The 27,434-nt window shown below is 37.4% G+C and overlaps 2 protein-coding genes across 10 annotated transcripts in view; one reads left to right on the top strand and one right to left on the bottom strand.

Moving 5' to 3' along the window:
- cars2 (cysteinyl-tRNA synthetase 2, mitochondrial) overlaps positions 1-10,738 on the top strand; it is a 50,939-nt gene extending 40,201 nt beyond the window's left edge. For 3 of the 5 annotated variants that reach the window (XM_016992312.2, XM_062975457.1, XM_016992313.2), the window contains 2 exons: positions 1,028-1,091; positions 9,783-10,738. In XM_016992312.2, the coding sequence (XP_016847801.1) occupies positions 1,028-1,090 (63 nt within the window). In that variant the 3' untranslated portion in view covers position 1,091; positions 9,783-10,738. Of the gene's footprint in view, positions 1-1,027; positions 6,152-9,782 lie in introns of those variants that run through there. The other 2 variants (XR_010004358.1, XM_008106998.3) reach the window with 2 other exon arrangements.
- naxd (NAD(P)HX dehydratase) overlaps positions 6,062-27,434 on the bottom strand; it is a 32,039-nt gene continuing 10,666 nt past the window's right edge. For 2 of the 5 annotated variants that reach the window (XM_062975453.1, XM_062975452.1), the window contains exons 2-11: positions 25,218-25,589; positions 21,129-21,279; positions 18,122-18,167; positions 16,983-17,071; positions 15,735-15,843; positions 11,830-11,880; positions 11,642-11,746; positions 11,226-11,346; positions 9,761-9,881; positions 6,062-9,041 (exon numbers count right to left, since the gene is read on the bottom strand). In XM_062975453.1, coding sequence (XP_062831523.1) covers positions 8,891-9,041; positions 9,761-9,881; positions 11,226-11,346; positions 11,642-11,746; positions 11,830-11,880; positions 15,735-15,843; positions 16,983-17,071; positions 18,122-18,167; positions 21,129-21,279; positions 25,218-25,589 — 1,316 coding nt within the window. In that variant the 3' untranslated portion in view covers positions 6,062-8,890. Of the gene's footprint in view, positions 9,042-9,760; positions 9,882-11,225; positions 11,347-11,641; positions 11,747-11,829; positions 11,881-15,734; positions 15,844-16,982; positions 17,072-18,121; positions 18,168-21,128; positions 21,280-23,469; positions 23,490-25,217; positions 25,590-27,434 lie in introns of those variants that run through there. The other 3 variants (XM_062975455.1, XM_062975454.1, XM_062975456.1) reach the window with 2 other exon arrangements.

Raw genomic sequence — 27,434 nt, forward strand, 5'->3', positions numbered from 1 at the left:
TTCCCATCTCGGTTTTCAGAAAGGCCAGAAGTGTTGCCATAGCAGGGTGCATAAAGGAAGTCTTGTTTCTCCTGGGATAGACCAAGTTCTTGTATTTCATCATTCTGCTCAGAGAAGGGAATGGTTCCTTTTTTGATAAGAGTTGAAGGTACTCACTTAGACCCATGGATAAGTCAACCAAAGCATTTTCTGCAGAGTCCACTGTAAATACTGCATGTTGTCACTAACAGATGTGTATAATGTCATAAACTATTGTTGGGTGGCATTCAGAAACCTGTTGCCAAATGTGTCGCAACCCCCATTTTCTCTTACGGGACTCCATTTGGGGTTGGGACCCATAATTTAAGAAGTAGTGGGCTCGTTCTCAGCTGCTCGTTCTCATTTTTTACTGCAAATACACTGCTGCAGCCTAATGCTTAAACTTTATCTTCTTCACCATCCCCCCTCTCAGTAGCAATGCAACCTAAAATGTTTCCAGGTAGATACAGGAACAAGAGCAAATAGATGAAAAGAAGAGCTAATTTGTCAGAGAAATACGTGCCTGTATTGTATTTAAAAGATGTATATGAGCGGTCCCCAAGTTATGAACAATGTAGGCTTGTTCTTAAGTTGAATTTGTAAGTCAGAACAGATACATTTTAACTGTAACTCCACACACACACACACACACACACACACACACACACACACACACACACACACACAAAAGCTTTGTATACCATAAGGAAGGGTTAACACCCCTGTGGTGTTTGTTTTGTTGTCTGTGCCCGTTCAGAAGATTTTACCTCACTTTCTGTCCCTGTGATAATTGGTTTTTGAAAAATTTGGCTTGTTGTGGAAACAAGGATTGGTGAGAAGGTTTCAGTGAGACAACTTTTCCCCATGATAACTCTTTAAGGAGTAAATTTCCCTTCCTAGGGAAATTTACATCTCAACCCCGCTCTTAACTATTTGTTCTTTGTAAGTCGGATGTTTGTAACTTGGCGACTGTCTATATAGGTTTTAATCTCGTTTGTTTTGTACACAGGATAGAAGCACAACTTCTACATGGGAACTCAGAGAACCAAGTAAAGAGCTGGAAAACAGCTAATGTATGTACAGATGGAGTGTTTTAAAACAGAGAATAATCTTCCTTGAATTATCAGACTTCATATTGAAGCAGCCTAAATATGTGTTCTGATTTTTGCTTTAAAAATTGAAATCCAGAAGCTTTGTCTGTTTTTTTTTAAGATTGGTGTTGAGGGTGGCCAGAACAGAGAACAGATAAGAGATCTGTTCATCTAGAGCCATTATTTTACCTGTTTTCTTTTTGGACAATCTGTGACACTGTGTGCTTTGCCACCTGCATGAAATTTAAACTGTTTCAAATCATTTTTTTTTAAAGCAACCACAATTTTTATAATGAAATTATAATTGCTAGCTTAGTGACACAAAAGGTGAGTTGCATATGTGGGTTTTAATTTTCACCATGGTAGTCTGTAGCCTTCTGTGGAAATGATGTATATAGGGGTGGGTGGCAGTTTTGATGTGCCTCTTAAGTGTTCATGCCTCTTGAAAAGCAAATTTGAGAACAGCACATCTTAAAGATTTATTCTGAAGTGACAAGAAACATCTGAGAGGCAGGATGCTCAGCCATAGATCCTTTTATAAGAAGTGCAAAGTTTGACTGGCTAATGTTAATCTTATGTCATACAAATGTTTTACAATATCGTCATTTCAGCACTTGCAGGTTCAAGGGTATTTAGAAGCTTAAAATAGCTGGCCTCATACAGTCATTTTAAACATTATAGATTGGCCTCTGGCAGATCTCCAAAAATTCCTAATGTTAAAAATTCAAAATAACCTTGAGAGACCTGAGTCAGAGCAACCCTTTCAACTACTAACAAAATTCTGTCTTCTGTCTATGAATGAAACCATGTTCTGTAAGAACAGATTCCATACTTTTAACTGGTTTTTCCCTCATACAAGGAAACTTTACATAATAGTAACTGACAAACTCTAGATAAACTCTAGTAGAATTTGAGGTTGAAAGCACCATTTTTAATGCTTGGGATGTAAAGCTGCAACAGACTGGGCACTGCTGGACACTGCCTGTCTCCCAACAACAGCAAACCACAAAAACGACTTGAAAAGAATGTAAAGAGTAGAAAGCAGGACTGAAGTCCTGAGGAAAACGTAAGGCTTGAGGGCCTGTATCAGGAGATACACACATCTCATGTCTTTACATCTTTATATTTATGCCCCCTGTCAAAAAAACACAAACCTTGTAAGCAGTCCAACCCCTCTCCAAAATTAGCTATTTCTGTGTTGTCAGAAAGTGAGGAGTAAGTTGGGATTACTTGAGCTGCCGTATTTCACCGACTCGAAGACACAGGGTTTTTAAAATCAAAATCTAGGCTCCCAGAACGGGCTATGTCTTACAACAGATGGCATCCTAGAGTTGTCTGGGTTTTTAAAAATTATGTGCTTTGCTGCCATGACAGTTGCAGCTTGGGCTAAAAAAACTGTTATTTCTATTGTTTTTCTAAGCAAAGCAGCAAAGTGCTTAGCAAGTGTATAACCATCTTTAGGGAGCAAGGCTTCCTTAATTCTTGAAGTGGAGTTACCAGAGCTGTATTTCATTATCTGCAATCCCTGATCCTGTTGTACACCTCAAAATGTCAAAATGATTGCATTATGAAGCTGTCTTCAAAAGAAAAATGATTGTGATGTCAATGAGGTAAATGTCCGTCATTGGCTAAAGTATTTTGATGCCATTTTTTACTACAGAGTATCCACAAAATGTTTTACGGGACCCAAAATGGCAAATTTCCTTAAGTGGATGAGTGTGGGAGTGATAGATGTGCAGCACGCATGAGCAAAAGGATTGCCCATTATTAGGCAATCAATGCAATTGAAAGCCATTGAGATTGCAAAGTCCCTTTGGGATAAAAATAAGTTTTTAAAGGCGGTCAGGACTGGCATGACAGACTCACATGTCTTGTTGGGTTATCACTGAGGCATCGGACATCTATCTGTCAAAAAAGCCTAGCGGATTTCCAAAAGAAGATGATTAACTTCCAGTTATTGATTTATAGAAGGCAAAGAAAATACGGTTTCAGTCAAATTGGAAGTGCTGATGAAACTTCAGTATTTAAAAATAATCTATTTATTCATCAGTATAAGTATTATACAATTTATAAAAACAGTATTTTATCCTCTTTGACTTATATCACTATATATGTCAATTTTAAACTATTTTTCCCTACCTGCCAGATTGAAAAACAATAAGCAAAACAATAGATTAAAATTGACTTTCCACTTCCTGCTTCAAAGCCACGAGGGGGGAAAAGTGTTATGATCCTGTCAATCTATCATTTTAGACAGTTTCTTTATTCTATCTTATCTTTTTTTTTTTCAATCTTCAAACCCATATAGTCTTTTTTTATTCCTAGAAATTATACAGGTAACATAAAGGGTGCTAAAGAAGTTAACATAATCACCACTGGCTACGAAAAATGGCACATCATTGTCACGTTATGTTGTCACAGTTGGCACCGTATTTAATTTTAAATCAGAAAAATGTATCTAAGATTGAGACTTTCCTTAAAGATGTGATTGTGAGGACATAGAAAAATGGGTGGATGACAGCAAAACACATGGAAGACGGGCTGAGTGACAGGCACCCTTGAAGTCTTTGTCACCCACATAACATGTTACTTCTGCATGCCTTCCATGGACATTTGTCAGATTTAGGTTAGAAAGAGAATCAAGGAGAAAGTGACTTTGCAGTGATTCCTGCAGCTATTTGATTATCCAGTTGCAGCCACTTGATCTTTCGATGAACAAGCCGTTCAAGGATTTTAAAAAACAAAAAAATTAATATGAATCCTGGCTGTCAACTGACAACCTTCCTTAGACTCCCTCAGGGAAAATCAGAGTGGCTGCACCCACATTGGCTGAATGGATATGTATCAACTACCTGGAGGCAAACACCAGAAAAAATAGTGGAGCCTCTTTCAATAAATGTTACGTCACTTAAGTTTTGGATTAGGGGTGTGCAATTCAGTCTGTTTTCGGTGTCCTGAATTCGGTGGCCCTTTCAGTTTTTCAGGGCTGAAATCCGCATTTCGATCCAGCAACCGAAAGATCCAGGAAGATCCGGCCCATTGGCAGCAATGGGGAACTTATGAGAATCCTCTTTCCATCACTTTTAGGGCATCAGACTTAAGAAACCCCCGTTTCTGGGATTGTTTCTTCTTATATCTTTTAATAAGACCTGGATTAAAGGCATCCGTCTCAAGAAACCACTCTTTCTGGGATCGTTTCTCCTTATATCCTTCAATAAGACCTGGATTAAAAGCACCAGTCGAAAGAAAACCCCCTTTATGGGATCCATTCTCCTTATATCCTTCAATAAGACTTGGATTAAAAGCATCGGTCTTAAGAAACCCCCTTTCTGGGAGTCTTTCTTATATCTTTTAATAAGACCTGAATTAAAGGCATCAGGCTTAAGCACCCATCCTTTCCGGGATTGTTTGCCGTCAGCACCCTTTCCATGAAGCGGAGTTAAACATTTTAATGGGAATCACACCACCTGAAGGAGCTTTAGCCATTCTTTAAAAAAAGATATAAATTACCTCCTCATTTTATAGCGGCTTTAGAAATTGTAAGATACCTATATCCCACATTTGAAGCTTGCCTCTTGTGAAGGGTACTATTGGTGGCAGATTACGTGTGTAGAAAGTAACCTGCTTTACTATTTGAGTCAAAAAGCAAGCCAAGCCACGCAGAGCTGAGAGTGGCACTGAGAACTTAGATCACAGATCTCTCTCTCAGAAGCCTGCTCACAGCGCCTCTCTGTGCTCCACGTGTAGCCAAAAGAAACTGAAAGCAGTTGATTTCGGCAGCTACATGGTCTGTTACGGCCAGAAAAAAAATTGTGGTGGAGTCTGTGCTGTGATGGCAGGCCGAACCAGCTGAAGCCCATTTTTCAAAATGGATCTGTACACAGCCCTACTTTGGATGGCTTCTAAAGATGATAACTCACATTTGGACCGTGATACTTCAGCCCCGGATGAGAACTGCTAGTGATTCTGAAAAAGGAGATGAATGAACGATTGTGGGTTAGACGTAAATGATCAAAAGATAAATAAACCATCATGTGCCTTTGGTGTAAAAGTTGAATGAGTTCCGCTCCTGTTCTGTTTTTCTATATTTTGTGTTTTCCTATTATTAATTTGAATTCTGTTGATCTATTGAGTCCCCTTGGGGAGATAGGGTGGGATGGATAAAAATAAAGTTTTATTCGATTATTGTAAGTATTAAAGAATTAAATATATTTCAGTATGTCATATAAAATTCTTTTCCTGAAACCAGAGCTTTAAAATCAGCTGCATCTTACTATTGAAACTACCTCTCCCCCCACCCCTGCCACCCAGAAACAGCAACTCCAAAATCATGCTGCGTCTTAGATTCAGTGGCATCTTACAGTCAGTGAAATAACAGTATTTTCTTGTAGCTGTATGCATTGCAAGGATGTCACCTGTACAGAGTTTGCAAGGATTCCAGGTCCCTGTAGATGTCAGTTTCAGGAAAATAGCTGGATGTGTCCCCCACTCATCGCCTTGATCTCTAGCCACAAGGAAATGGTTATGTTGGGGAAGACGTCTGCACTGATTACAAGGTGTGTGTGTGTTTGGTTTTTTTTGCGGGGGGCACATGTGATAGTTTGGGATGCCATTGTATTGGTAGACTTCTAGCTCAATGTTACCAGTGTCTACGTTAGCATGAAGTAAGCATGAACAGCTCTACACATGGGGACACAGAATGGAAACGTAGATTTGCTTTCATGATAAACAAGCAGGAAAGGGCTTGAGTGTTTTACTTACAGCACATGGAAGGGGGAACTGATGGCTCACAGCTGCTGCTAAGAAGTAATGTTTTTTCAGATTTCTAAAATGTCTTTAGCAAGAAAAGATGAATAGAATAGTTTTAAGGCAAATGGGAACCTCTTGATTTCTGTGGTGAAATATTCATTTGTCACGTCCTTATTAGTTCACTGAACAAACACACAATGCACTTGTGATTTGCAATATTTTATTTTCTTAAAATGTGAACAATGTGTTTCCAATGGATGTAATACAATTAAAAACAGGCATGTTTGACTCTATACTGACTGTTTGGATTTGCTTTGTAAAATTCAAAATCGTATTTGGTTTCCCTGCAAGTTTTAGAAGCTGATCACACCATCATAATATTTTAAGCTATTTTCTAATGGTTCTTACTGAGGAGAACATTCATCAGTAATATCCTTATTCCCACAAGACAGTGCTGCAGTGTAAACACTGGGAGCTCTAGCAAACTGCTCTATGTTCAGACGTTTATCGTCCCTATACTTACAAGACAGGCACATATGCAGACAGTACTGCAGGATATTTAGGGAAAACTGTTTCAGCTATAGATCCCATATCCCTATACAGGCCTCTCTTCAACTTGCAAGAAGATATTTCATTAGTCAAAGAGAGAACTAGAAGTAGACATGAGAGGAAAATGCAGTTCACTTTCCAACATATGCAGTTATGTAAATGGTGCCTGCACAGACAAAAGAATGGCTCTAGAGCACTACTGAGACTTTCCAAAAATTTGACAATCCCACTGTAAACTGAACATGGATCAGAAAAAGAGTTCACTTAAATATTGCTAAGCTCTTTTTAGAGTCAAAGTGAACATTTAGGGAAAGATACATGCCAACCAGTTTGTTGTGTTGAAGTAAAGATAGGGCACACACACTCTTTTTGCGGCTGTGCTAATTTTCCTCAGAGAAGAGCTATCTTCTCTTAATATTCTCAAGTGGTATGGACTGTACCCGTTTAGTCTGAGTTAATGCGCTCAACACTGATAGAGCCAATGAATGAATTACATTAAAAAAAATAACGAAACAAAAGCATTGTTCTGAGGTAGTAGTTACAGTGCATCCAAATGTTAGCTGTAAGCACACTGAATTTATACAGAGCGATTGCCTGGCTGCAAGTAAAGTAATGTTAAATGGCGTCTGCTGCATATGGTAGCAAACCCTAACAAGAACAACAGTCTGTCCTTTTGTCAAAGGGAATGCTAGTTTTGAGCTAGAGACTGTAGACTAAGGCTGCAGATGTCCCTATATATATTTGGAAATAAGTCCCAGTGAATTCAGTGGAACTTGTTTCCGAGTAAATATGAATAGCAACAAGCTGCAAATCATTCAAGTAAAAATAAAGGGGATTTTGTCATAATCTTCCTTTGCAGTATTTAAAAAATAGCAACAAGGTGGGATTTTCTCAAGTGAAAATACAGTGTACAGACCCTACAAAATTAATGGTGTATCAATCAGGAAAAGTTGCAGAAGATTGGCACAACTGAGCTATCTTGAATGCTTGTGCTGCCACTAGTTACAAAGCTGCTTTTTCAACATTTTGTTCCTCCAGATAGTTTGGACTTCAATTCTCAGCAGTCCCAGCCAATATGGCCAACATACAGAATTGTGGGAGCTGAAGTCCCTATACATTCTGAGAACCAAAATTTGGGAACGTCTACTCTATGCTGTTATATCAGGAATACATTTTCCTGAGCTCTGAAAAACCACCTTTCACTCCTATGGTCTTCAATATTTGGCCTTCTATATTTTAGTCCCCGGAATTGCTAAACACTGGCCACACTAGTCAGGGATTTTGGGAATTGAAGTCCAAATAAGGCCCAGTGATGGAGAACCATTACTGTGCCCCACAGTATGTTCTGAACAGCCTTTCACCTTTTGTTCTCCAATTACTATACACTGGTGATATTGATTTTGAAAAATCTACGTACTTGTGTATCATTCTAATAAACAAAAGGTGACATTTTTACAGTAGTATAGAAGTATGAAGGGCATATCCTTTCAGTTATTTCTGTGCAAAAACTATGTGGGTCCTGCAACAAGAGCTGCTTAGGATGAATTGTTGCCGAAGCCCCTTCCCTTTTTTGTATAATCCTCTCGACACCTTTTGCATAATTATTCCTAGTTTCCTTCCAATTTGGTTTCATATTCTAAATTAGCCCTGATTAGTAGATGCTTTACTCCATTCAGCTAATTCTACTTTCACATGCCATGTCTTACAGCCTCTTAGCACTGTTTTTTTTTTTTAAAAAAAGACTAGTGATGCCCATCCCTCCCTTTCTATCCCACAAAACAACAAGCAAAAACAGTGCTCATCTACCTAGGGCTCAGACGCCATTTTGCATGCAGTCCTTGCTCAAATATGGGATGTTTCAAAAGCAGCACAATCCATGTGCAGAATTTGAAACCTGGTAACAGAACAAAATAGAGATGAACTTGGTACAAACCAAGGAACTGCGGTGAGCTGGTGAAAGAATATTATGACAGAATCCAACCAAAGTCAAGTACTTTAAAATCCTGTTCAAGGTTAAGGGAAAAGAGTAGAATTAGCATTCCTTCCACTGAAATCAGTGCAACTTGGATTACAATCCTGAACAGAATTATTAGAGAGCAAGTAACACTGAATTCAACAGTTATTTATAAACAGAATTTATAAGTGCTTATGAAATTCAATGTATTTTTCTAGCATACATCAAGTGCATGTTTTGCTTCTAGCACACAGTTATTGCTCAATAATTTGTGAAATAGGACAGAGGAAAGACTTTCAATTTAGTTTTATTATATTATAACATCTGCAACTACAGCTTATTCAGCCAAAAAAATGTATTCCAAACTCTTTAAAAAATATCTACAATTTTTCTATTTTTTAAAAATAAACACTACCTAGATTACCAATGCTGCTTAACAGCACTTGAAAATGGGTGCATTATGCATGGATATCATATTATAATTTTTCTGCTGTTGGTATTGTGTTCTTCCTCTTCTTCTGCTTTGGTCTTATGTTTCAAAGAGTTTATTAAATGCTGCTCCAATTTCTAAAATCATATCAGAGGCTGTCATAGACCGTCCACATTTTTGAAAAGCTTGGTGGTTGCACTGCCTCGTAAGTGAGCATGCTCCAAATGCAGCCACTAGGAAGGGATTTTGACTAAAAGGAAAAGAAGAATCTCAATTAAAATGGAAATCTACAGGTAGTCCCCAAGTTACGAACAAGATAGGTTCTGTAGGTTTTTCCTTAAGTTGAATTTGTATGTTAGTCGGAACAGGTAATGTTTAAGTGCGATTCCAGCCAAATAAATACATATACATAGCCTTGGAAAGCACAGGGAAGAGGTAACACCCCTGTGGTGTTTGTTTTGCTATCTGTGCCCCTGTTCAGAAGATTTCATCTCACCTTTTGTCACTGTGCTAATTGAATTTTGAAAAAAATTGCTTATTGTGGAAACAAGGATCGGTGAAAAAGCTTCAGTGGAGATACATTTTCCCCATAACTCTTTTAGGACTGAATTTTCCTTCCTGGGATAAAGTCCCTCTCACTTCCTGTTGTCTCACCACTGTTCTTAACTATTAGTTGTTTGTAAGTCAGATGTTTGTAACTCGGGGACTGCCACGGCATCTGCAAGGAGCTACTGAAGTTATACTATTAATGAAATTATCCAGGCATTTAATACAGAATGATCTATTTCCCTCCCAAGTAAAATACTGGAGGTTTATTTCCTTCTGACTTGGCTGGCTTGACCTGAACCCCACACTCAGCTTTTGATTGCATCCTTTTTTCCTTCCCCATTCCACACCATTAGTTTTTAACAGTTATTCAATTGCACAACTCATCTTCTAAAGTCGGTCAGAGTGCCATAATTGCCTTACCCATTTGTTTTTTCTGGTCCAGCAAGCAAGGCCCAATGAGCCAGGACTCCAAGAGACCCTGAGAGAAGATCCCCTTGTCCACCGCATCTTCTGCTGCTTCCTTCATGGCTACATACAAGCACTGGAAGACAAAAATGTAACTGGTGGAAGACATTCAGCCTCTCTTTAGTAGAGCTTATGACAGATGAGAGAAGTATTAAGCAAATATGCATCAGAAGCACAGCTGACTACCAATATATCAAATTTAGGAAGGTTTTACAGAAACAAGAATTAAAATGAGATATTAGCACTGAATTGTAACTTATGTAAAGCTGTTTAAATGTAATGTTCGAAGATACACCAACAGCAGATACTTTCTTCAAGATTCTGAGCTGTCTGGGTGACGTTAGCCAAACAAAGACAACAGAAAGATATTTGCATGCCTGCTTCACATTCTTATGTCTGGGAAACAAATTATTCTTTTTAAATGCCATGTATACCCATTAACTATTTCCCATGTGCTCATATCAGCCAAGTAAACTACCTATTTTATCATCATAATTCTAGACTATTACTGGTCAGCTGTTATTTAAATAGAAGGAAAGGTAACATATGACTACATACTTTGACATGTGTATTCTCTGCTACTCTCTCCTTTTATATGCACACTCTCAGGGCACTACTAAGTCCCTTCTCTTCCATCCCATTTGTCCTACAGGACATAGTCATGGTATGTTGACCATTTATTTATTCTCAAAAATAATTTTGGGCACAATACTGAATGATAAATGTAAGAATAATTTCCTGGGCAAATGGAAGGCAAAGGGAAAAATGAAGTATCCTAGCAATAGAAAACCACAGAAGTAGTTTTCTATCATCGCAACAGAGTTAATCACTCATTTATCACCATGTTTTTCAATTTAATGGTATGTACTCCCATGAAATGTATCTTGACTGAAAAACATCTAAATAAATTAAAGTTGACCATTTTGTCCAATATTACATTGTGGCAGACACTGATGTTTCAAATGATGCTATTAAACTTCGAAATCTAGCTCAAGATGCAGTTAGAAATTAGTAAAAATGATATCGCAGCTACACTTAGGGAGAGACTTCTGAGACTCCAAGTTTTGTAAGATCACACCTTCCAGCTTACCTGATCATCCTGGTGGTGCTGGTGGGAGTTTGTCAGAGTCCAGTGATTATGAATGTTTTATGACTACGCAACTGCATCACATGCTTGTTTTTAAAATGGCTTCAATAGCTAGTTTTATGGATCATAAAATCTGTTGTTACCATATGAGTTACAATATTCTTATTTTAGTACTTGCCCTTACCATAACTTCATCATTCTTTTTACTTAGAATTACAATGATGTTTGTTGTTGCTATTTTCCCTTCATTTCTCCTCTTTCAAATGTTTAATATATGCAATATATTAAACACATCCATCAATTTGTAAAAAAACACACATTTCCTTCACTTACCCTTTTCTCCATCTGAAATAAGATCTCGTTCTCCTTTTTGGACAATTGTCACATTTCCTAGGGCCTGGCTGAGCCTTAGCAGACATCCATGCTGGTCATTACTATCTACAGGATCTCTAAGCTAAAATAATGGGAAAGAAATCATGCAATGTAATGAAATGCACAATTAGATGGCCTGAAAAGATCTCTTTTATCAGTATTTTATGGACACGTTTAATCAGAAAACTTGGGGTCAGGTTTAGTATCTCATATGAATTTCATTTGAATACCGATAACATTAATAGTGAAATATTTATAGGGACTAAGTCTTCCAAAACATAGAGTTATCTAAGTAAATATGGACAGGCCTGCACTGAAGGGGGAGTTTGATTCTGAATGTGACTTGCTCATAGAATATCAACTAAAAATGAACTTACCATTGCTTCATATAATCTGCTAAATTCCATAGCATTTGGGGTAAGAATAGCTCGAGGGTAATTCTGAATAACGGAAGGTTGTTGGGCAATTAGCCATAAGCCATCCTACACAGGACAATAAGACAGAGACATTTACTGACAAGAATGATAAGATCATGTGAATAAGCCAATAGAAATATAATACTTACGGCATCAATTACAATAGGAATTCCTTTGACCTTGGCTTTTTCTATAATACCCTGTTAAAAAAATGAACTATTTTAAAAATGGACTCCATTTTGGATAAAGGTCACTGAGGAAAAGAATTAACACAGTTATAATATAAATTAGGCTTTAAAATTACAAGTAATTTCAGCCACACTAAATGAGCTTCAAAATAGGGATGAATACTTTCACATACTTCACAGGAATAAGCATTTTCAAATTTTGTCCCTGCTTAGTGAGATTATTATCAATGTTTTATTTATATGCTTGCTCACTTGCATTTTGAGCCTTTGTAAAATTTTAAAGGCTGTCTGGCACAAAATTGAATCTTTAGCTCAAAAGGAGTTTGTTTTTATATTGGCTGGAATCTATATACAACTTCACCTATAGATGTGGTTCTGGCATTTTTGTTTGATGTGGAAGACCTATATTTAAGTGAAAATAATGGAAATGGGAGTTGTGCATGTGCATCATTGTAAATGGGAATGTATGCACATTGCCTGTGTAGATGTACATGCATTCTCCGGTGCATTTGACTATCTGAAGTCTCGCTTCAGCTGCAAAATTAACTGCAAGAGTTGTGTAGCACAATGAATGCATAACCTCCAAGTGCAGAGATTTATGCTACATACCCAACAATGATTTCAAGTCATTATATACTTTTGCATCTTTTCATGTTCTTTTTTCATTCTATATGCACGACTTTACAGTAAACTATTTGATTTTCAGCCTTGGGAGACAGATTAAGTTTATACATAAATGTGTGGGTGTCTTTGTGCCTTTGAGTCACCAATCCTATGAATCTCAAAGGGTTTTCTGAGGCAGGAATACTCACATATAGTTTTGCTAACTATTTCCTGTAAAATATAGCGTACAGCACCTGAGATCTGATGGCACTCTCAGTACTAATCAGGGTTGAACCTGATTAGCTTTCAAACTTTTTGGTGCTTTAAGGATATTTAGGTCCATTCGTATAAATTAAAAAGTAAATTCACTATTATGGAATAAAATATAAAGCCATTTAGCTTCTTTTAGCTAATCTGGTCAAAACCTTCTTTTAATCAACTTTTCAAAATCTTTTCTGAAACTGGTCTAGAAACAAGTTTCTGGTCACTAGTTCTTATACTATATGATTCTAACTCTTCTCCACAATTTATCTGTCAGAACAAATTCTTCAGAATTATTTCCATCATTTAGGCTGTGAATCCAAGCACAACATTTTGGAAGTAAATTCCACAGAAACTACTGTTTAGAACCAGCTTTTCCAACCTGCGGTCCAAGACATTTATGAATGCAACCCAACACAAAATCATAAATGTACTCAAACCATTATGAGATTTTGGGGTTTCTTTTGTAACTCAGTTGCATGGTTCTCAGGTGTGAACTTAATAGACAACAACAGAATGGAATAATCAGAGTATGTTCCATCTACAAATATCAGAATATTATCTGTAATTTGCATTATAATGGCAAACCATGCAGCCAGTAAACCTGCTCGGTGATTTTAAAAGACCCCCCCCCCTGCAAACAGAGAGGTGCACAATTAGGATAATTACGTGGGGACTTTTTTGGCTTATCTGCGGAGGCAGATATCACAAAAATTATACACAGACTTTTTTTTGTTGCTTATCAGTCATACTTGGTGTTAACATATTTTATGTGTGGCCCATGACAATTCTTCTATGTGGCCCAGAAAAGACAAAAGATAGGACATCCCTGGCTTATAATGAAGGCACTAGACATATAATGGGGATATTACTGAGACATACAATTTGTTAGTGTATTGTTGTTTCTATTTTAAATGGGAGGACTGGAAGGCACAAGAGTTTATAAAAAGGAAAATAACTAGCAACGGTACTAATTATGCTTGTAAGGTGCGACATCTGCACTTTAGATTCCATCTTTCAAATTTTTATAAGGCAATACAATGCTATTTAAATGTAAAACCAGGGCAATTCTTCAGTTTGATTTCTCAACTGTTCACCTTTTAGAGTGAGAAAAGATAACTGGCTGTATTTCAACTGATCACTTAATCACCAATATGGGAGCACTGAGTGAGAAATTAAACAGATGGCCATGGCACCAAAATCTTTTGCAAGGAGAGCAAGGGAACAACTGGTGACCACCTTGCAAATGTGTCTATTGATATTTAGAGTGGGCAATACGTTTCTACAGCAGCTGGGTTGGAATTAATAAGCCAAAGACAGCAAGACTCCCCCTGCTCCTTTCCTCAAAAACAGGAGTGTTCTCTCGTCTTGGGCGTGGCAAAACTGTATAGCTGTATAAAGGCAAGTCTTTCCAAATCTAAATAGAAAATGTTAAAAAAAGAAAAAGAAAAAAATAGTAGGCAGTGACAAATTGTTACTAGAATCACTCTGCTCTTTAACAACCTCAAAGTGAAGCTCTCGGCAACTTCCCACATTTTGCAAGCCTGCCATCCCCACTATATAGACAAAATTTATCAGCAAAGTTTGCTGCCAAATTTGTATTCTGGGCATCTGCAATTCTAATTTGCATACTGCCAGTTAATTAGAGGGAGACATATCAGCAAAACAAGTTAATTTTGACATTGTTCCCTCTTTTCCTAACACAGCTTGGTAAATTCAGCAGAGTTGTTTTTAGAAAAATATATACAAAATAATTATGTTGTAAACAATTGCAGCGAACACACCATGAGGGATGGGAATGTGGTTTACATTAGCAAGAACATAAAAATAAATAGCTCTTCCTTGGAAGGTACATAGAATTCCAGAAGACAAAATAAATTTTCCATTGCAGTAACCTGTAATACTATTTTTCACTGGCTTTTGGAATACATGGCTGAGGAGACAGTGGTGTGGTGTGATGTGTTAAGAAAAATGCTTCTTTATTTAATTTAAAAGCTTTATCTACCTTATGTTCTAATATATGGCAGACTAAAAATTAGACATTATGTTTTATATTTTACTAGAAAACCATTCCTTAAATCACACAATGTATTTATTTGACATTGTCATCTTTGATTTAGAGGGCCAGCATGGTGTAGTGGTTGAGCATTGGATTATGTGCCTAGAAATGCATGGGCACATCACCTTCTCTCAGTTTCAGAGAAAAGAAAGGCAAATCCACTATGAACAAATCTTGTAAAGAAAACCCTGTAATAGGCCAATCTTAGGGCTGCCATAAATCAGAAATGACTTGAAGGCATACAATAACATGGCCCATTTTCCTGTTCTCCTTTTCTATTTGTACCTAGGTCCATACCAAAGTCAGATATTCCAGGCAAACCAACTTTGTTTTGCCTTGAACTCTGTATCTTTCTCTGAATGTATGGGTGTATTCAACCAGAGTGTTAACATGTCTGGTCCTGTTCCCCAAATAAATTCTGCAATGGTCTGTTAAGCAGCCATCAATGCCCTAATTCCACTGAAGCCTTTGAATATTTTCTTTTCCATAGCCTCTGGACCTTTAAAAAGCAAAGCCAGTTAGAAGCCAGGTACTCCATAGCCTTCATCTGACTGGGCAGTTGCTGCCAGAATATTCCTTTTGATACTCTGGGCAAAACTTAGGGAGTACTATATAGTTTCTCACACACAGCCTGACCTAAGTCAATAGGCAACCACTGCTAAATTAAGTGTTTCCACTGCTGGTCAGTCCAGCTGCATTCAGACCAAGGAGTGCACAGCCAACTACTGGCTGAGGTGGCACCCTTCATATTCAAGCACTGGACAATGCCCCTGTTTGTGAGAGTTCATACAAAAGACAGGCATTACCAATGGCTGATTCTCTCACATTATTTCTGTTATGGATCTCTAGGACCAATGCATTGAAAACAGACATGTAGGTTCATGAATAGAATAGAGCATGTACTAAAGAGGCCTACTGCACAAGGCATTGAAATCCAAATTACCTTAGCATTTGCAAGCAGTACATCCTCTCTCCCCAATCCAGGGCCAATGACAACCGAGTGCAATCGTGGTAGCCACTTTTCCACTTCATGAACAGCATCAGGCCTATCCCTAAAGGGGGAAACAGAGCACAGAATTGCAGGATTGCAATGGTCTGATTCTTGTAATGCAAACACATGCATTTTTCCAATTTAAGTGGGACAACCTTCAATGCAGGCCCAATGTGTGAATCTCTATTACTAGGCATGAAAGAATGAAACTTAAAGGCTGCAACTCTCTAAGAAGACCCCAGAGTAATAAAACCACTCAACAGTACGGGCAAACCTCAGTTAACATAGCTTCTGACAAAGAAGCTGTTTTTTAAAAAGTGTTTATACATTCAACCAGCTGCACTCCTGTGTTTTTCACCAGCATCAGATGAGTAGGACGATTAAGGAAGAAATGCAGACTTTGAGAGTTGGGTTACAGCAGTGTGTTGGCAGTAAACAATGTAATAAAGCTTGCAAGCTAAAATAAGCTGCCTCCAGAATCCTTTACTGAATGTATTCAAGCAAAATCCAGAGAAAAGGAGAGCAAAAATAAGTCTGCCCCACCAGCTAGCCCACTATGTTAAAAAAAGAGATCTCTTAAGTTTGATCACTAAAATAGAAAAGTGCAGGCCGATGAAAGAAAAAATAACCCCTGGATGCATTTAGGAAAAGCCTTGAAGTGGTCTCTAGAAGGTTGAAAATGTTTTCATTTACTTATGCAAAGCACACCTGACTCAACTGTTTTCTTTCATATTAGCATACTGTTAGTTTGGGATGAAAAAATGCTGAAATATGTTGAATTGCTCTTCCTTTTGGTGTTAGGAATCTATCCTTATTTTTTCCAAATTATTTCAGCCTCTGGTTCCTAATTCACTGTTCAAAAAGCAATGTGCTGGAACACATTTAAGGTAGTTTTTGTTTCAAACTGTCGGAGACAGTAGAGGAGATAAATAAACATTACCTGCTTTAATCAAAGGGATGTTGGCCATTCTAAAAGCCCATACAAAAGGCCATACACACTGTGCTCATCCAATACAGCAGACTGCCTCTGCTTTGAATCTTGCATACAAATCATGAATGTCCAAACAAAGATATATGACACGGGGATCCCAGCTTTGAACATGAGCTACTCTTCTTACACAACTTCAGATTTTATCTTTGTTAAGTTACAAAAGGAAAACACAAGGGAAAAAGCAAGACAGACCCTGCCAGGATACTTACAGAACTGGATGAACAATGAGCTCTGGGCTGTAAGATTTGATTACACCTGCTGCATCTTTGGTACAAAATACATGGGATAGATCTGCACCCTAAGAAGATATTCATATATAGTTAAATCTTTGTCATCATTGTGCTAAACCAGGTGTGGCTGACAGAGCTGGGGAGGGAGATTCTGCGCAAACCTTGCTCCCCACTCCCATCAATCCCTTCCCATTTCTTGACTGAAAATTCACTCTGGGGTGTGTATACAGTTTCAGGCCCAACCCCACCATGGAATCAACAGAAAATATGCTCTCAAAGTATCTAGTAGTTTTCAAGGTCTGCAAGAATGGCAATAGCGAGTCCAGCTGAGGATTGGAGAATTGTAAAGCAGTTCTCTAACTCTTGGAGGGTGCCCAACCTCACAGTAACTCATCAAGTACAGGGAATTCATTTAAAACCATTAACTACTCAAAAAAAGGTTAGTTTCATACCTTCCAGACTCAGTTTGCCCAAACACTGTTTACACATTTCTAACAAATCTATTTCTTATAGTTTACATTTACCACAGTCCTATATACATCTGGAAATAAGTCTCGATGACTAAAATGTTACACACTTTTGTTAATATCAGACATTAGAAGCAATCTCTTCATATAAAAGTCATTTCTCCAAATTCAATAACAGTTTAGGATAACTAAAGAGGATATCCATTCTTCTTCTCAACAAAATAGCAATCCATTTATAAAAGCAGCTTTCTCAAAATCACAGTTACCAATTATATAAACATTCCAGTTTTGATTTATTTCTAAGCGTTTGTCTAGACTGGTGAAAAACTGAGTACAGTACTCAGCCCACAACAGACAGCAGATTCTGGGAGGTATAGCATTTTCCCCTTTAAACCAATCTTGCCCACTTTGGAAACTCTGGAGCATCATGAATCTTTGGGGCTATCTGGACAGTGGGACTGAGTCCCATTTGGCCCAATTTGCCATTCCGATTGGTCATTGGTGCCATTATCCTTTTCCTGTGCTCATCAGCTCAGGGAAAAGGGACACATCGTGCCTATGTTGCCCCTGTTCCTAACCAGCCATAGATCCAAGCTTATGACTGTGGAGAACACCATTTACTTCTGCTTTATATTTTTTTAAAAAGCTTACCACTTTGAGAGCTGAAATTGCAGCAAAATAGGGTGCCCCAGTATACCTACAAATGATGGGGAAAGATTAGATTAGGAAACATATTTTTATTTCTATCATCATTGCTGACAAATTCAGTTGAATAACTAAAACCCACTCATGATTAATTTCTGTTAGATGCAATTTTTAAAACTTGAAAATTATACCACCAAAATGCAGTGCAAATTTTCCCAGAAAAGACTGGAGTATAAACAGTCAAGTTGTCTGATGAATTAATACAGACAAGTATAAATTGATAAAAATTACATCAGTTGATTAGCTTGTTTCCACTGATCACTTTCTGTTGACATGCTATGACTTAATCCCTGGCAACAAATCTAGCACATACTTCTACAAAAAGGAAATATGGTATCACGGCAAGTTGCTATTGTCTTGCCATAAACATTATAGGATAACAGTTTCTAAGCAATTGATACTAAATGGGAGCTACAGAAGAAATCTCTTCATTACTGGAAAATTCACTTTTCACAACTACTTATTGAAGGAGATTACTGTTAGTTACTATCAGTCATAATGCAGCCCATGGGTCACATATTGTTCCTCCCCACAAATGGGAAGGAACAAAGAACTATGTAGACAGTCAAATTATTATTTGACTAGCTTTTCTAGCTTCTAAGACTTTCACCCTACCTATACACTTTCAAGTATAGCTTTGTAGATCTAAGGGCTAGAAATGTGCTCTTTTTAATGAAAGGTGAGATTCCCTGGGATCTGAATTCTACATGTGATAAAATATTCCACTCTTCTGAGCTCACAGGATTGGGAGATAAGCATACAGTCCCGACATTCTCTTTTTCAGCAGTGAGCACATACATCATTTCTCCTAAGAACTAATACTTTGCATAATAATCTATGGTATCTCAAAAAGCAGATGATTTATGGCTTAGGATCTAGACATTAAGAGCCTTTATACAGCTGTCAAAATTAGGTAAATATTTTATTAAAGTTCTAATTACAAAAGGGTAAAGGTAAAGGTTATCCCTTGACATTAAATCTAGTTGTGTCCGGCTCTGGGGGTTGGTGCTCATCTCCATTTCTAAGTCAAAGAACCGGCGTTGTCCGTAGACACCTCCAAGGTCATTGACTGGCATGACTGCATGGAGCGCTGTTACCTTCCTGTTGGAGTGGTACCTATTGATCTACTCACATTTGCATGTTTTTGAACAGTTAAGTTGGCAGAAGCTGGGGCTAATAGCGGTAGCTCACTCTGCTCCCCAGATTTGAACTTTTGACCCGGTCAGCAAGTTCAGCATCTCAGCAATTTAATCCATGGTGCCACTGGGGGGTTCCTAATGATAATATATTTATTTTATTACCCCTCTTTACCTAATAGGAGCTGCAACTGCAGGACATATACCTGAATAGGATTACTTACACTTTTAGCTAAGTAGTGAACACACTGACTTCCAAGTAATGCTGATGAATCAAGCGGGAACTGTATTACTTCTGTCTGATCAATAAGCTCAAATTGATCTTAAATCACAACAGATATCAGATCTATATAGTCTTTCTACTCCACCATTTATGTTGGGCTTCAATTTGCTCCCTTTCTTTCTACTCATGATTCGGCTTAATAATTGACTCAACAATATTATGATTATCCTAAAGTATAACCTGAATTCAAACTAGATCTGGGGATCTACTCTGAAAAGTGACTTTCTGTTGATTTGATGATAACAGTATTCCCAAAACAATGTCTTATTTGGATAATACTGTATGTAAAAGAGAGCACAGAAACCCCAAACACAGTTCTAATGGCCAAACTATAGTGTAGGGGTCCTCAGTTTTTTAAAGCTGAGGGCCGGTTCATGTTCCCTCAGACTGTTGTGGAGCCAGAAAAATGAATGAATTCCTCTGAACACTACTGCATATACCTTATTCGTAATGCAAAAAATAAAATGAAAGAATAATATAACCAGTATTTCAATAGGAACTGTTTTTGGCTGATAAGAAAATCAAGTTAATTATATATGCATTTCTTGGTTTAGAATTTGCCTTCTTGTTTTATTTTCCATACTTCCTAATTCAGGGGTATCAAACTCATTTTCAATGTGGGTCACATCAGCCTTATGGTTGCCTTCAAAGAGGCATTTAATCTATGGATAGAGAATCCATGGCTACAGAGAGCCAACTATAATTTTTAACATAATGATCGATGCTCTTTAGTTTTTACCCAATTTGGTCCCCAGAGGTTATCGAAAGACAACTCCTATCCCTTATGCAGTTTTCCAGATGTTGCTGCATCACAACTCCCATCGGTTCTAGTCATCATGTCTAATGATGAATACAGGAGTTGTCGTTCACATGTTGGTTGGAATCAGCCTACGGGCCTTGAATTTGACACATGTACTTTCTCCTATAAGATTTTGTAACTTTTACACAATGGGAGTGGATCTGCTTTCCTAATTGCATCTTCGAGGTCAATTATTGTTTAAGTCTCATTTAACCAAATCATCTGCAGAAAGGAGTTGAAGGAATTAGCAGTGAAGAATTCTTCAGACTGCCTCCCTTTGCTCCTAAACAGTATAGAGTAGCAACCCATGAAAAGTTTAGGTGTAATCAGCAGTGGATGGTGGCAGCAAAAAGAGCAGACACATGTGCTGCATTTCCTGAGACCTACCCTAGAGTGGGGCTGATTCTGAGGAGGGATCCCAACTATGTCTCTTGTGGTTTGGCTTCAACTTTTAAAAAAAGAACTGTATTGTTTGTAATATATGTTACTCATGCCTTTCACAGCAACAGGTATATTATGCTTGTAAACAGTCACTCAACTGGTTGCTTGCAATGTCTAAAAACTGATCAGGAGAAAAAAAAACCCAGAGAAGCAAGCTCTTTAAGAATTGCGGAGAGGGGATGCCCTGTTTCTTTTAAGCAGTCAAAGTGGCACAACTGATGATCAAAGGTGTGGGGGGAACCATTAAATCACTGGTGATTAAGCAGTATTTGGATGATATATATTTTCACTTACTCTTGGCATCCTCCAACAATTCCTATTCGTCCATCTTGGCCTTTATGTTTTTTGGCAGTTAGAGGAGGAATGATGTTTCGCACCAGTTGGAATATATTCTCCATTTCCTTTATAGAATGTGTTTTGTGCATTGAAAAAGATCTCTCTATAACTGAAAAAAACCCAGACATTTGTTATGTCAAATATGAACTTTTCAAAATATGAATATAACGTGAATTTTTACATACTTCTAATAAATTAAAATGCTAAATATTCTTACTTATATTGTAATTAACTTGATGATCTAATTTCCACCATCATTGAAATGGCCTGATGTACACCATGAATATGATGGCATAAATCAGGCCATCAAGTTAATTATAATGTAAACAAGAATATTTATTCCAGAGTAGCTTTCTGGCACATGTTGCCAAATTAATCCTACTTGCAGCAAGAGCAGCTAAACAGACTTCTGGTTTACAGAAAGCTTAACTTGACAAGATTCGGGACTCTAGCTAATAAACCCAATAAACCCAATAAACCAAAGAAAGAACAGGTGGACAAAATAAGCCTGAGCACTGGTTCCTGACAAATCCAGAAGTTAAACCAAATAAACCATGAGTTGAGGGTCTCTAGTTCATTTAACAGCCAGTATGTATCAGTAAGCAGGCGCAATCCTGACGAGTAAAAAGTCTTTCAACTTGTTGCAACACCAAATCTACTTCCTGTTACCAGACATCCAACAATTCACACAATCTTACTTACTTTTAATAGTACAGTAGAGTCTCACTAATCCAAGCCTCGCTTATCCAAGCTTCTAGATTATCCAAGCCATTTTTGTAGTCAATGTTTTCAATATATCGTGATATTTTGGTGCTAAATTCGTAAATACAGTAATTACAACATAACATTACTGTATATAGAACTACTTTTTCTGTCAAATTTGTTGTGTAACATGTTTTGGTGCTTAATTTGTAAAATCATAACCTAATTTGATGTTTAATAGGCTTTTCCTTAATCTCTCCTTGTTATCCAAGATATTCGCTTATCCAAGCTTCTGCTGGCCCGTTTAGCTTGGGTAAGTGAGACTCTACTATACTTAAATAAAACATATGGGTTGGTGTCTATTTGCTGAACCATGTTCTGTACCATCGTCACCAAAGCAAGTGGTTGTAAAATCATTTGCAAAATGATGCAGAAGAAGATTTTGGGACCTTCACAAACAGGCATCATCTTCTTACATTCTCATAATGGGCAAAATCACATACTTCTAAGAAAATGCATGCACATGTTGCTTTCTTTCCTGCATATCAAGAACCAGATACATGAATTGTAAAGCTCTTGTGAATTACATGGTAGTCCTTGTCAGGTGTTCTACAAATTTGGACTTTATGAAACAGAAGTACTTCAGTTCCCTATAAGTCTATTCACATCTACTCAGACCCCAATGATGTTTACTCTAAGGTAAGTGGAAACTGGGCTGCAGCCTCAGCACCCATTGAAATAGACCCATAATGTAGGAGTCATTTAGAAAACATATTGCAGACACAAGGGCTGGAAATTTTATGAACTGAATTAACTCCTACAACTGCAATAATAGCACTGATGAGAGGGAAACTGTGCTGCTATGAGGAATGGGCTGGGGTCTCAATCACTTAAATCTCTAACTGCAAATCAGAATTGTCTCAGGTCAGTTTCTAGGAGAGAAACTGCTGACTTTTTAGTCACATGTGCATTTCATCTTAAGATCAAAAAATGAATAAATTCATGCAGCTAATCCTCCATTTTTCTGCAGTCTTGGTAATTAATCTTCTAAATGAAAGTTCAAATTACATAATTAATTGCTATCAAATTGATGTTCTTCATTAATGTTTCTATTTAAGCATAGCCTATGTACTTTTTAAAAAACTCGTTCAAGTTATACTTAGCTGTCACAATCAGAAACATTTGATAAGGACCATTAAGTACCTGTGGAGGGACAGTGAATAGTACACAGGACAAAATCCGTAAGGGGGGGGGGGAACTCTAAACAGCTGAACATCTATGGAAATTCCAATTATTTAATAAATTCAGCAATTGAATCAAGATCTAGAACTTTACTGGAAATCCAACAGAAAGGGGGGGGGGGGGACTCCAAACAGCTGAACAGCAAAACGTCTATGGAAATCCCAATTATTTAATAAATCTAGCAAATGAATAGAGACCTAAAACTTTACTGGAAATGCAACAGATCAATAGTATTAGCTTATTATTTACACAGGCACTCGATGTGTAGTGCCCTTCCAATATACCGATACCTTATCATATTTTATTCTACTTGTGGTCATTTTTTTTTCAATAAACTCTTCTGGGAGGGGCATACCCATGATGTATTAGAACAGTGACACGTGCTAAATCCATTCCGGATCTGTTCAGGCTTCAATTCCAGAAACTGCATTCAGATCTTTCTAAACAATCACAAGAATGAAGAATTTGCACAAAATGATGCACACTAACAAGAATAAACATTAGATTTTACCAAGTTCTATATTGCAAATTGAATACCATTGATTAAATCTCAAAAAATCTTAGACAAATGAGTGATATTCCTTGACAAAAACTGGAAGTATTAAGAGATCTAATGGCTTTTAATCAATATTATTTTCTTTTTTCTAAAGAATTACAGTTTTTCTTACCATTTACCCTAAACCAATGCTACTTAAAGTGCCGGTCCCCCAAAAAGTGTTGTTACTCTCTGGCAGGTTTTCAGGAAACAAACAAACAATTGTATCAATAGTCATAAGTTTAGTTTTGGCTCCTGGCACATTAGACAAACATGATCTCTAGTCTTGTACATCAGATAACCTGAGAATCATTGCTCTAAACTACTTGGTTTGACAGTACTTTCTCCAATTACCTAAATGCATTCCTATTCAAGTAAATATAGATTAAAGTGACTGGGACATCAATTTAATATAGGGTCCCACAACTGCTGATCATCTGCTGGGAAGCTTGTTTTCTCTTACTCTAAAGACTAGGACATGGAACAATGGATTCAAGCTGCAGGAAAAGATTCTACCAAAACATTAGGAATTGGCAGTAAGAGATGTTTGGCAGTGGAATATGCTGCCTCAGAACATGGTGGAGTCCTCTTCTCTGGATGTATTTAAGCAGAGGCTGGATGGCAATTTCCCCAATCCTCACTTATCGTGCAGCAGTTGCTGCACTCGATAGGGGTCTGCTCCTCTATCCCTCAGGAATCAGCCAGCTGACAGTCCTGTATTGCCTCATGAGAGCAATTTTTACCATGAGGGGAATTTTGGCAATCACCCCAACTCCTGCCATCTCAATGGAGACTGCGAGTGGGAGGGTATAGGAACAGCAGTTCTTTCCCAGTCAAAAAAGGAACAGACACTCATCAATCACAGCAACAATGCATGTTAAGTGGGGATTGGGGACTCAGGATGGGAGTACTGCATAGTATTGCTACTACAGTGCTTATTCGTTTGTGACTTCCCAACAGGATTCCAGCCCCTATAACAACTTGAATAAAGATTTAGACTACCTAACATATTCTTACTCCTACTAAAAAAGTAACTTCCACACATGAAAGAGAACAGGAAGTGATAATTATATGTAAAATACCCAAAAACGTTCTAAAAAAATATCAATTTTAACCACTCATACACTGTTTATAAATTATCCTTTGTAGTTGCCAATACTGACCCATTCTACCTCAGTCACTATTAAGAGAAACTATTAATTCCAGATCAGTCACAAATGGCTAACCATCAAGTGATGTGATTTTTATTATCAAAATAAACAGAATACTCCTCTTAATCTGCTAGTCACAAGTTTACTCAACATAATTTTAAAAATTTGAGCCATGCAAATTGTTTAAGCCATTGCAATCTAATCCATACCAATTCTGTAAAACAGCAGAACCTGCATATAAATCCTATGACCAAATGAACTTTTGTAATCTCAGCTCAATGTATTCATTCATTTTGCAAACTGCCCCCAAAACTGCCCAAGAATAATTCTGCTGATTTTTGAGGATTTCACAACCCATTGGCCCACACATCTCAAACTATCAGGTGCAGACAATATTTATTCAATAGAAACTGGTACCTATGGGAGGAGATAATGTCGTCATAGAATTATAGTTAAAATTATCTCCATATGATCGGTGATTTGATCTCTGTGAAGGATTGCTCGGCATATACTGTGACCTTTGTGATACCGTGGAGGAAATGCCTGCTAACATCTGTCCCAACATCTGCAACATCTGGAACTCCCTAGCATGCTCAGCTTCTCGTCGGTTTTCCTCAGTTTTAAGCCGTTGCTCTTCATATTTGTAAAACTTCTCTTCAGTATCCATGCTTTGTAGTAGAAACCTTTCCATCATTTTGTCCAGTGTTAAGTTTCCATGACGTTTTCTTGATCTTTTAGCCTGAGATAATAAGGGTGGTGCATTGGTGTGAGCATTAATTTGCCTAAAACCTAAAACAGAAGCAAATGAGTTTGTAAGAATAACTGTACTTAAAGAAATTTAAGTAGTGAAAAGTGTCATACTAATTCCACACTTGACAGAAATTCCAATTTAGCAACTGGCTTGCATATTTTTGAGTACCTGATCTATTATTTTAACTATGTGGTAAAAACTTTCTCAGCTTGTCTGCTAAAGTTTATACAAGCATTGTTTAAATATTTGTACTTTATAGCAGAAAATATAGTAAGAACCGAAAAATGCGAATATGTTTCAGTGATCTGAAAATTTCCAATACAGTGTTCCCTCACTACTTCGCGGTTTACTTTTCGCAGATTCGCTGTTTCGCGGTTTTTCAATAAACTCTAAAAGACCATTACAAATCATAAAAAATTACAATTTACATCCTAAGGAAGGGAGGAAGGAGAAGCCAAAGGGAGAGAAAAGGAGCCCAAGCGGCAACAGGAGGAGGAGATTTATTAACATACGATTGGTTGATAAAGACTTAAAATAGTGTATAACTACTAAAATAATGTATAAATATTAAAATAAATATAGTATCCCTACTTCGCTGATTTTCACTTATTGTGGGTGGTCCTGGAACCTAACCCCAGCGATAAGTGGGGGAACACTGTAAATAGATAAACAATTTCACTGCACACAGTGGGGCTGACCTCTGAATAAACACCCTCAGGATTGAATGGTTAAAAGTATGCATGTATTAAATTGTTTATTTACTGAAATTAAGCTTTCACAGCAATATATTCACATTGTCTTATTTGCAGTTTTAAGGGTGCTACTACGGTATAAACATTTCTCCTACACTATTATTTACATGTAAGAGTTTGTTCTAAATGTGAGCAAACTGGCCTAGGGGTGTCAGCTTTTGAAGCCAGGTTTATGAGGAGATGTAAACACTAGAACATCTCTCATTATTACACTTTCAAAAAAGAAAACACAAGAGATGCATGTACAAATAGTACAGAGATTAGTACATACATCATCATATTGCTCCTACAATATATAAATAAATGAATTTGAATGGTATTGTGTAAGAGGTCTGGCACCATATTGAGCATCAAACTGAGCATTTTGTTTCCACCTGAAAGATTTTCTACCCCCCTAATTAGATCAGAGGTTAAGCTAAGGATTCTTTGTCTGGCTTGGGAACTCGATCTCCTTATTGTGTGATATTTCAATGGGATGGTGCCTTCTGAAGTGTGCAGTAGTATGAAAGAATGCTGCTACACATGAAGAGAAAATCACCAAGTACCTTGGTCCTTTTTATTGCTGAAAATGTGTAACACAGAGTTAGCAACTGGTGTGCCAAAATCAGGGATGCTCCACAGTTATGTTCCTGGGGCAATAATAATATAAATCAAAGGGAATTTATTTTAGAAAGGAAAGATACCTGCAGAAACAAATTCTGATGCATGTAAAATACTAACAGGAGCCTAGTTCAAAACGTTTCTAATGGAATGAAGTTGATTTTTTTTTCCTGATTAGCCTCACACTAACTTTTGTACAACTGGTTGTCGCCACAATAGGGATGGTGGAGATTGCCTTCTTTTGTGCTAGACAGGAATAGTAAGAAAATAGCCAATGCAGTTACACTGAGTGAGTAGAGCGGCTCAGCGCTTCTTTTAAGTTGTCTTGGGATGGACTAAGCTGTTGCCTTTCACCACTCTAACTCAGAGGTAATGGATCGTTTCTTGATAGAAGTTAAGGCATAGTAGTCACACTGACCCCTTGGATAGGTCAACACAGGTTTTGGGGGTCGATTTTTTGACTAAAATTTCTAGACATATACATGCATGTACAAGGATATTTAATAAACCGTACTTCTAACAGACTTAACA

This window comes from Anolis carolinensis, chromosome 3 (assembly GCF_035594765.1).
Source record: "Anolis carolinensis isolate JA03-04 chromosome 3, rAnoCar3.1.pri, whole genome shotgun sequence".
Taxonomy (NCBI): domain Eukaryota; kingdom Metazoa; phylum Chordata; class Lepidosauria; order Squamata; family Dactyloidae; genus Anolis; species Anolis carolinensis.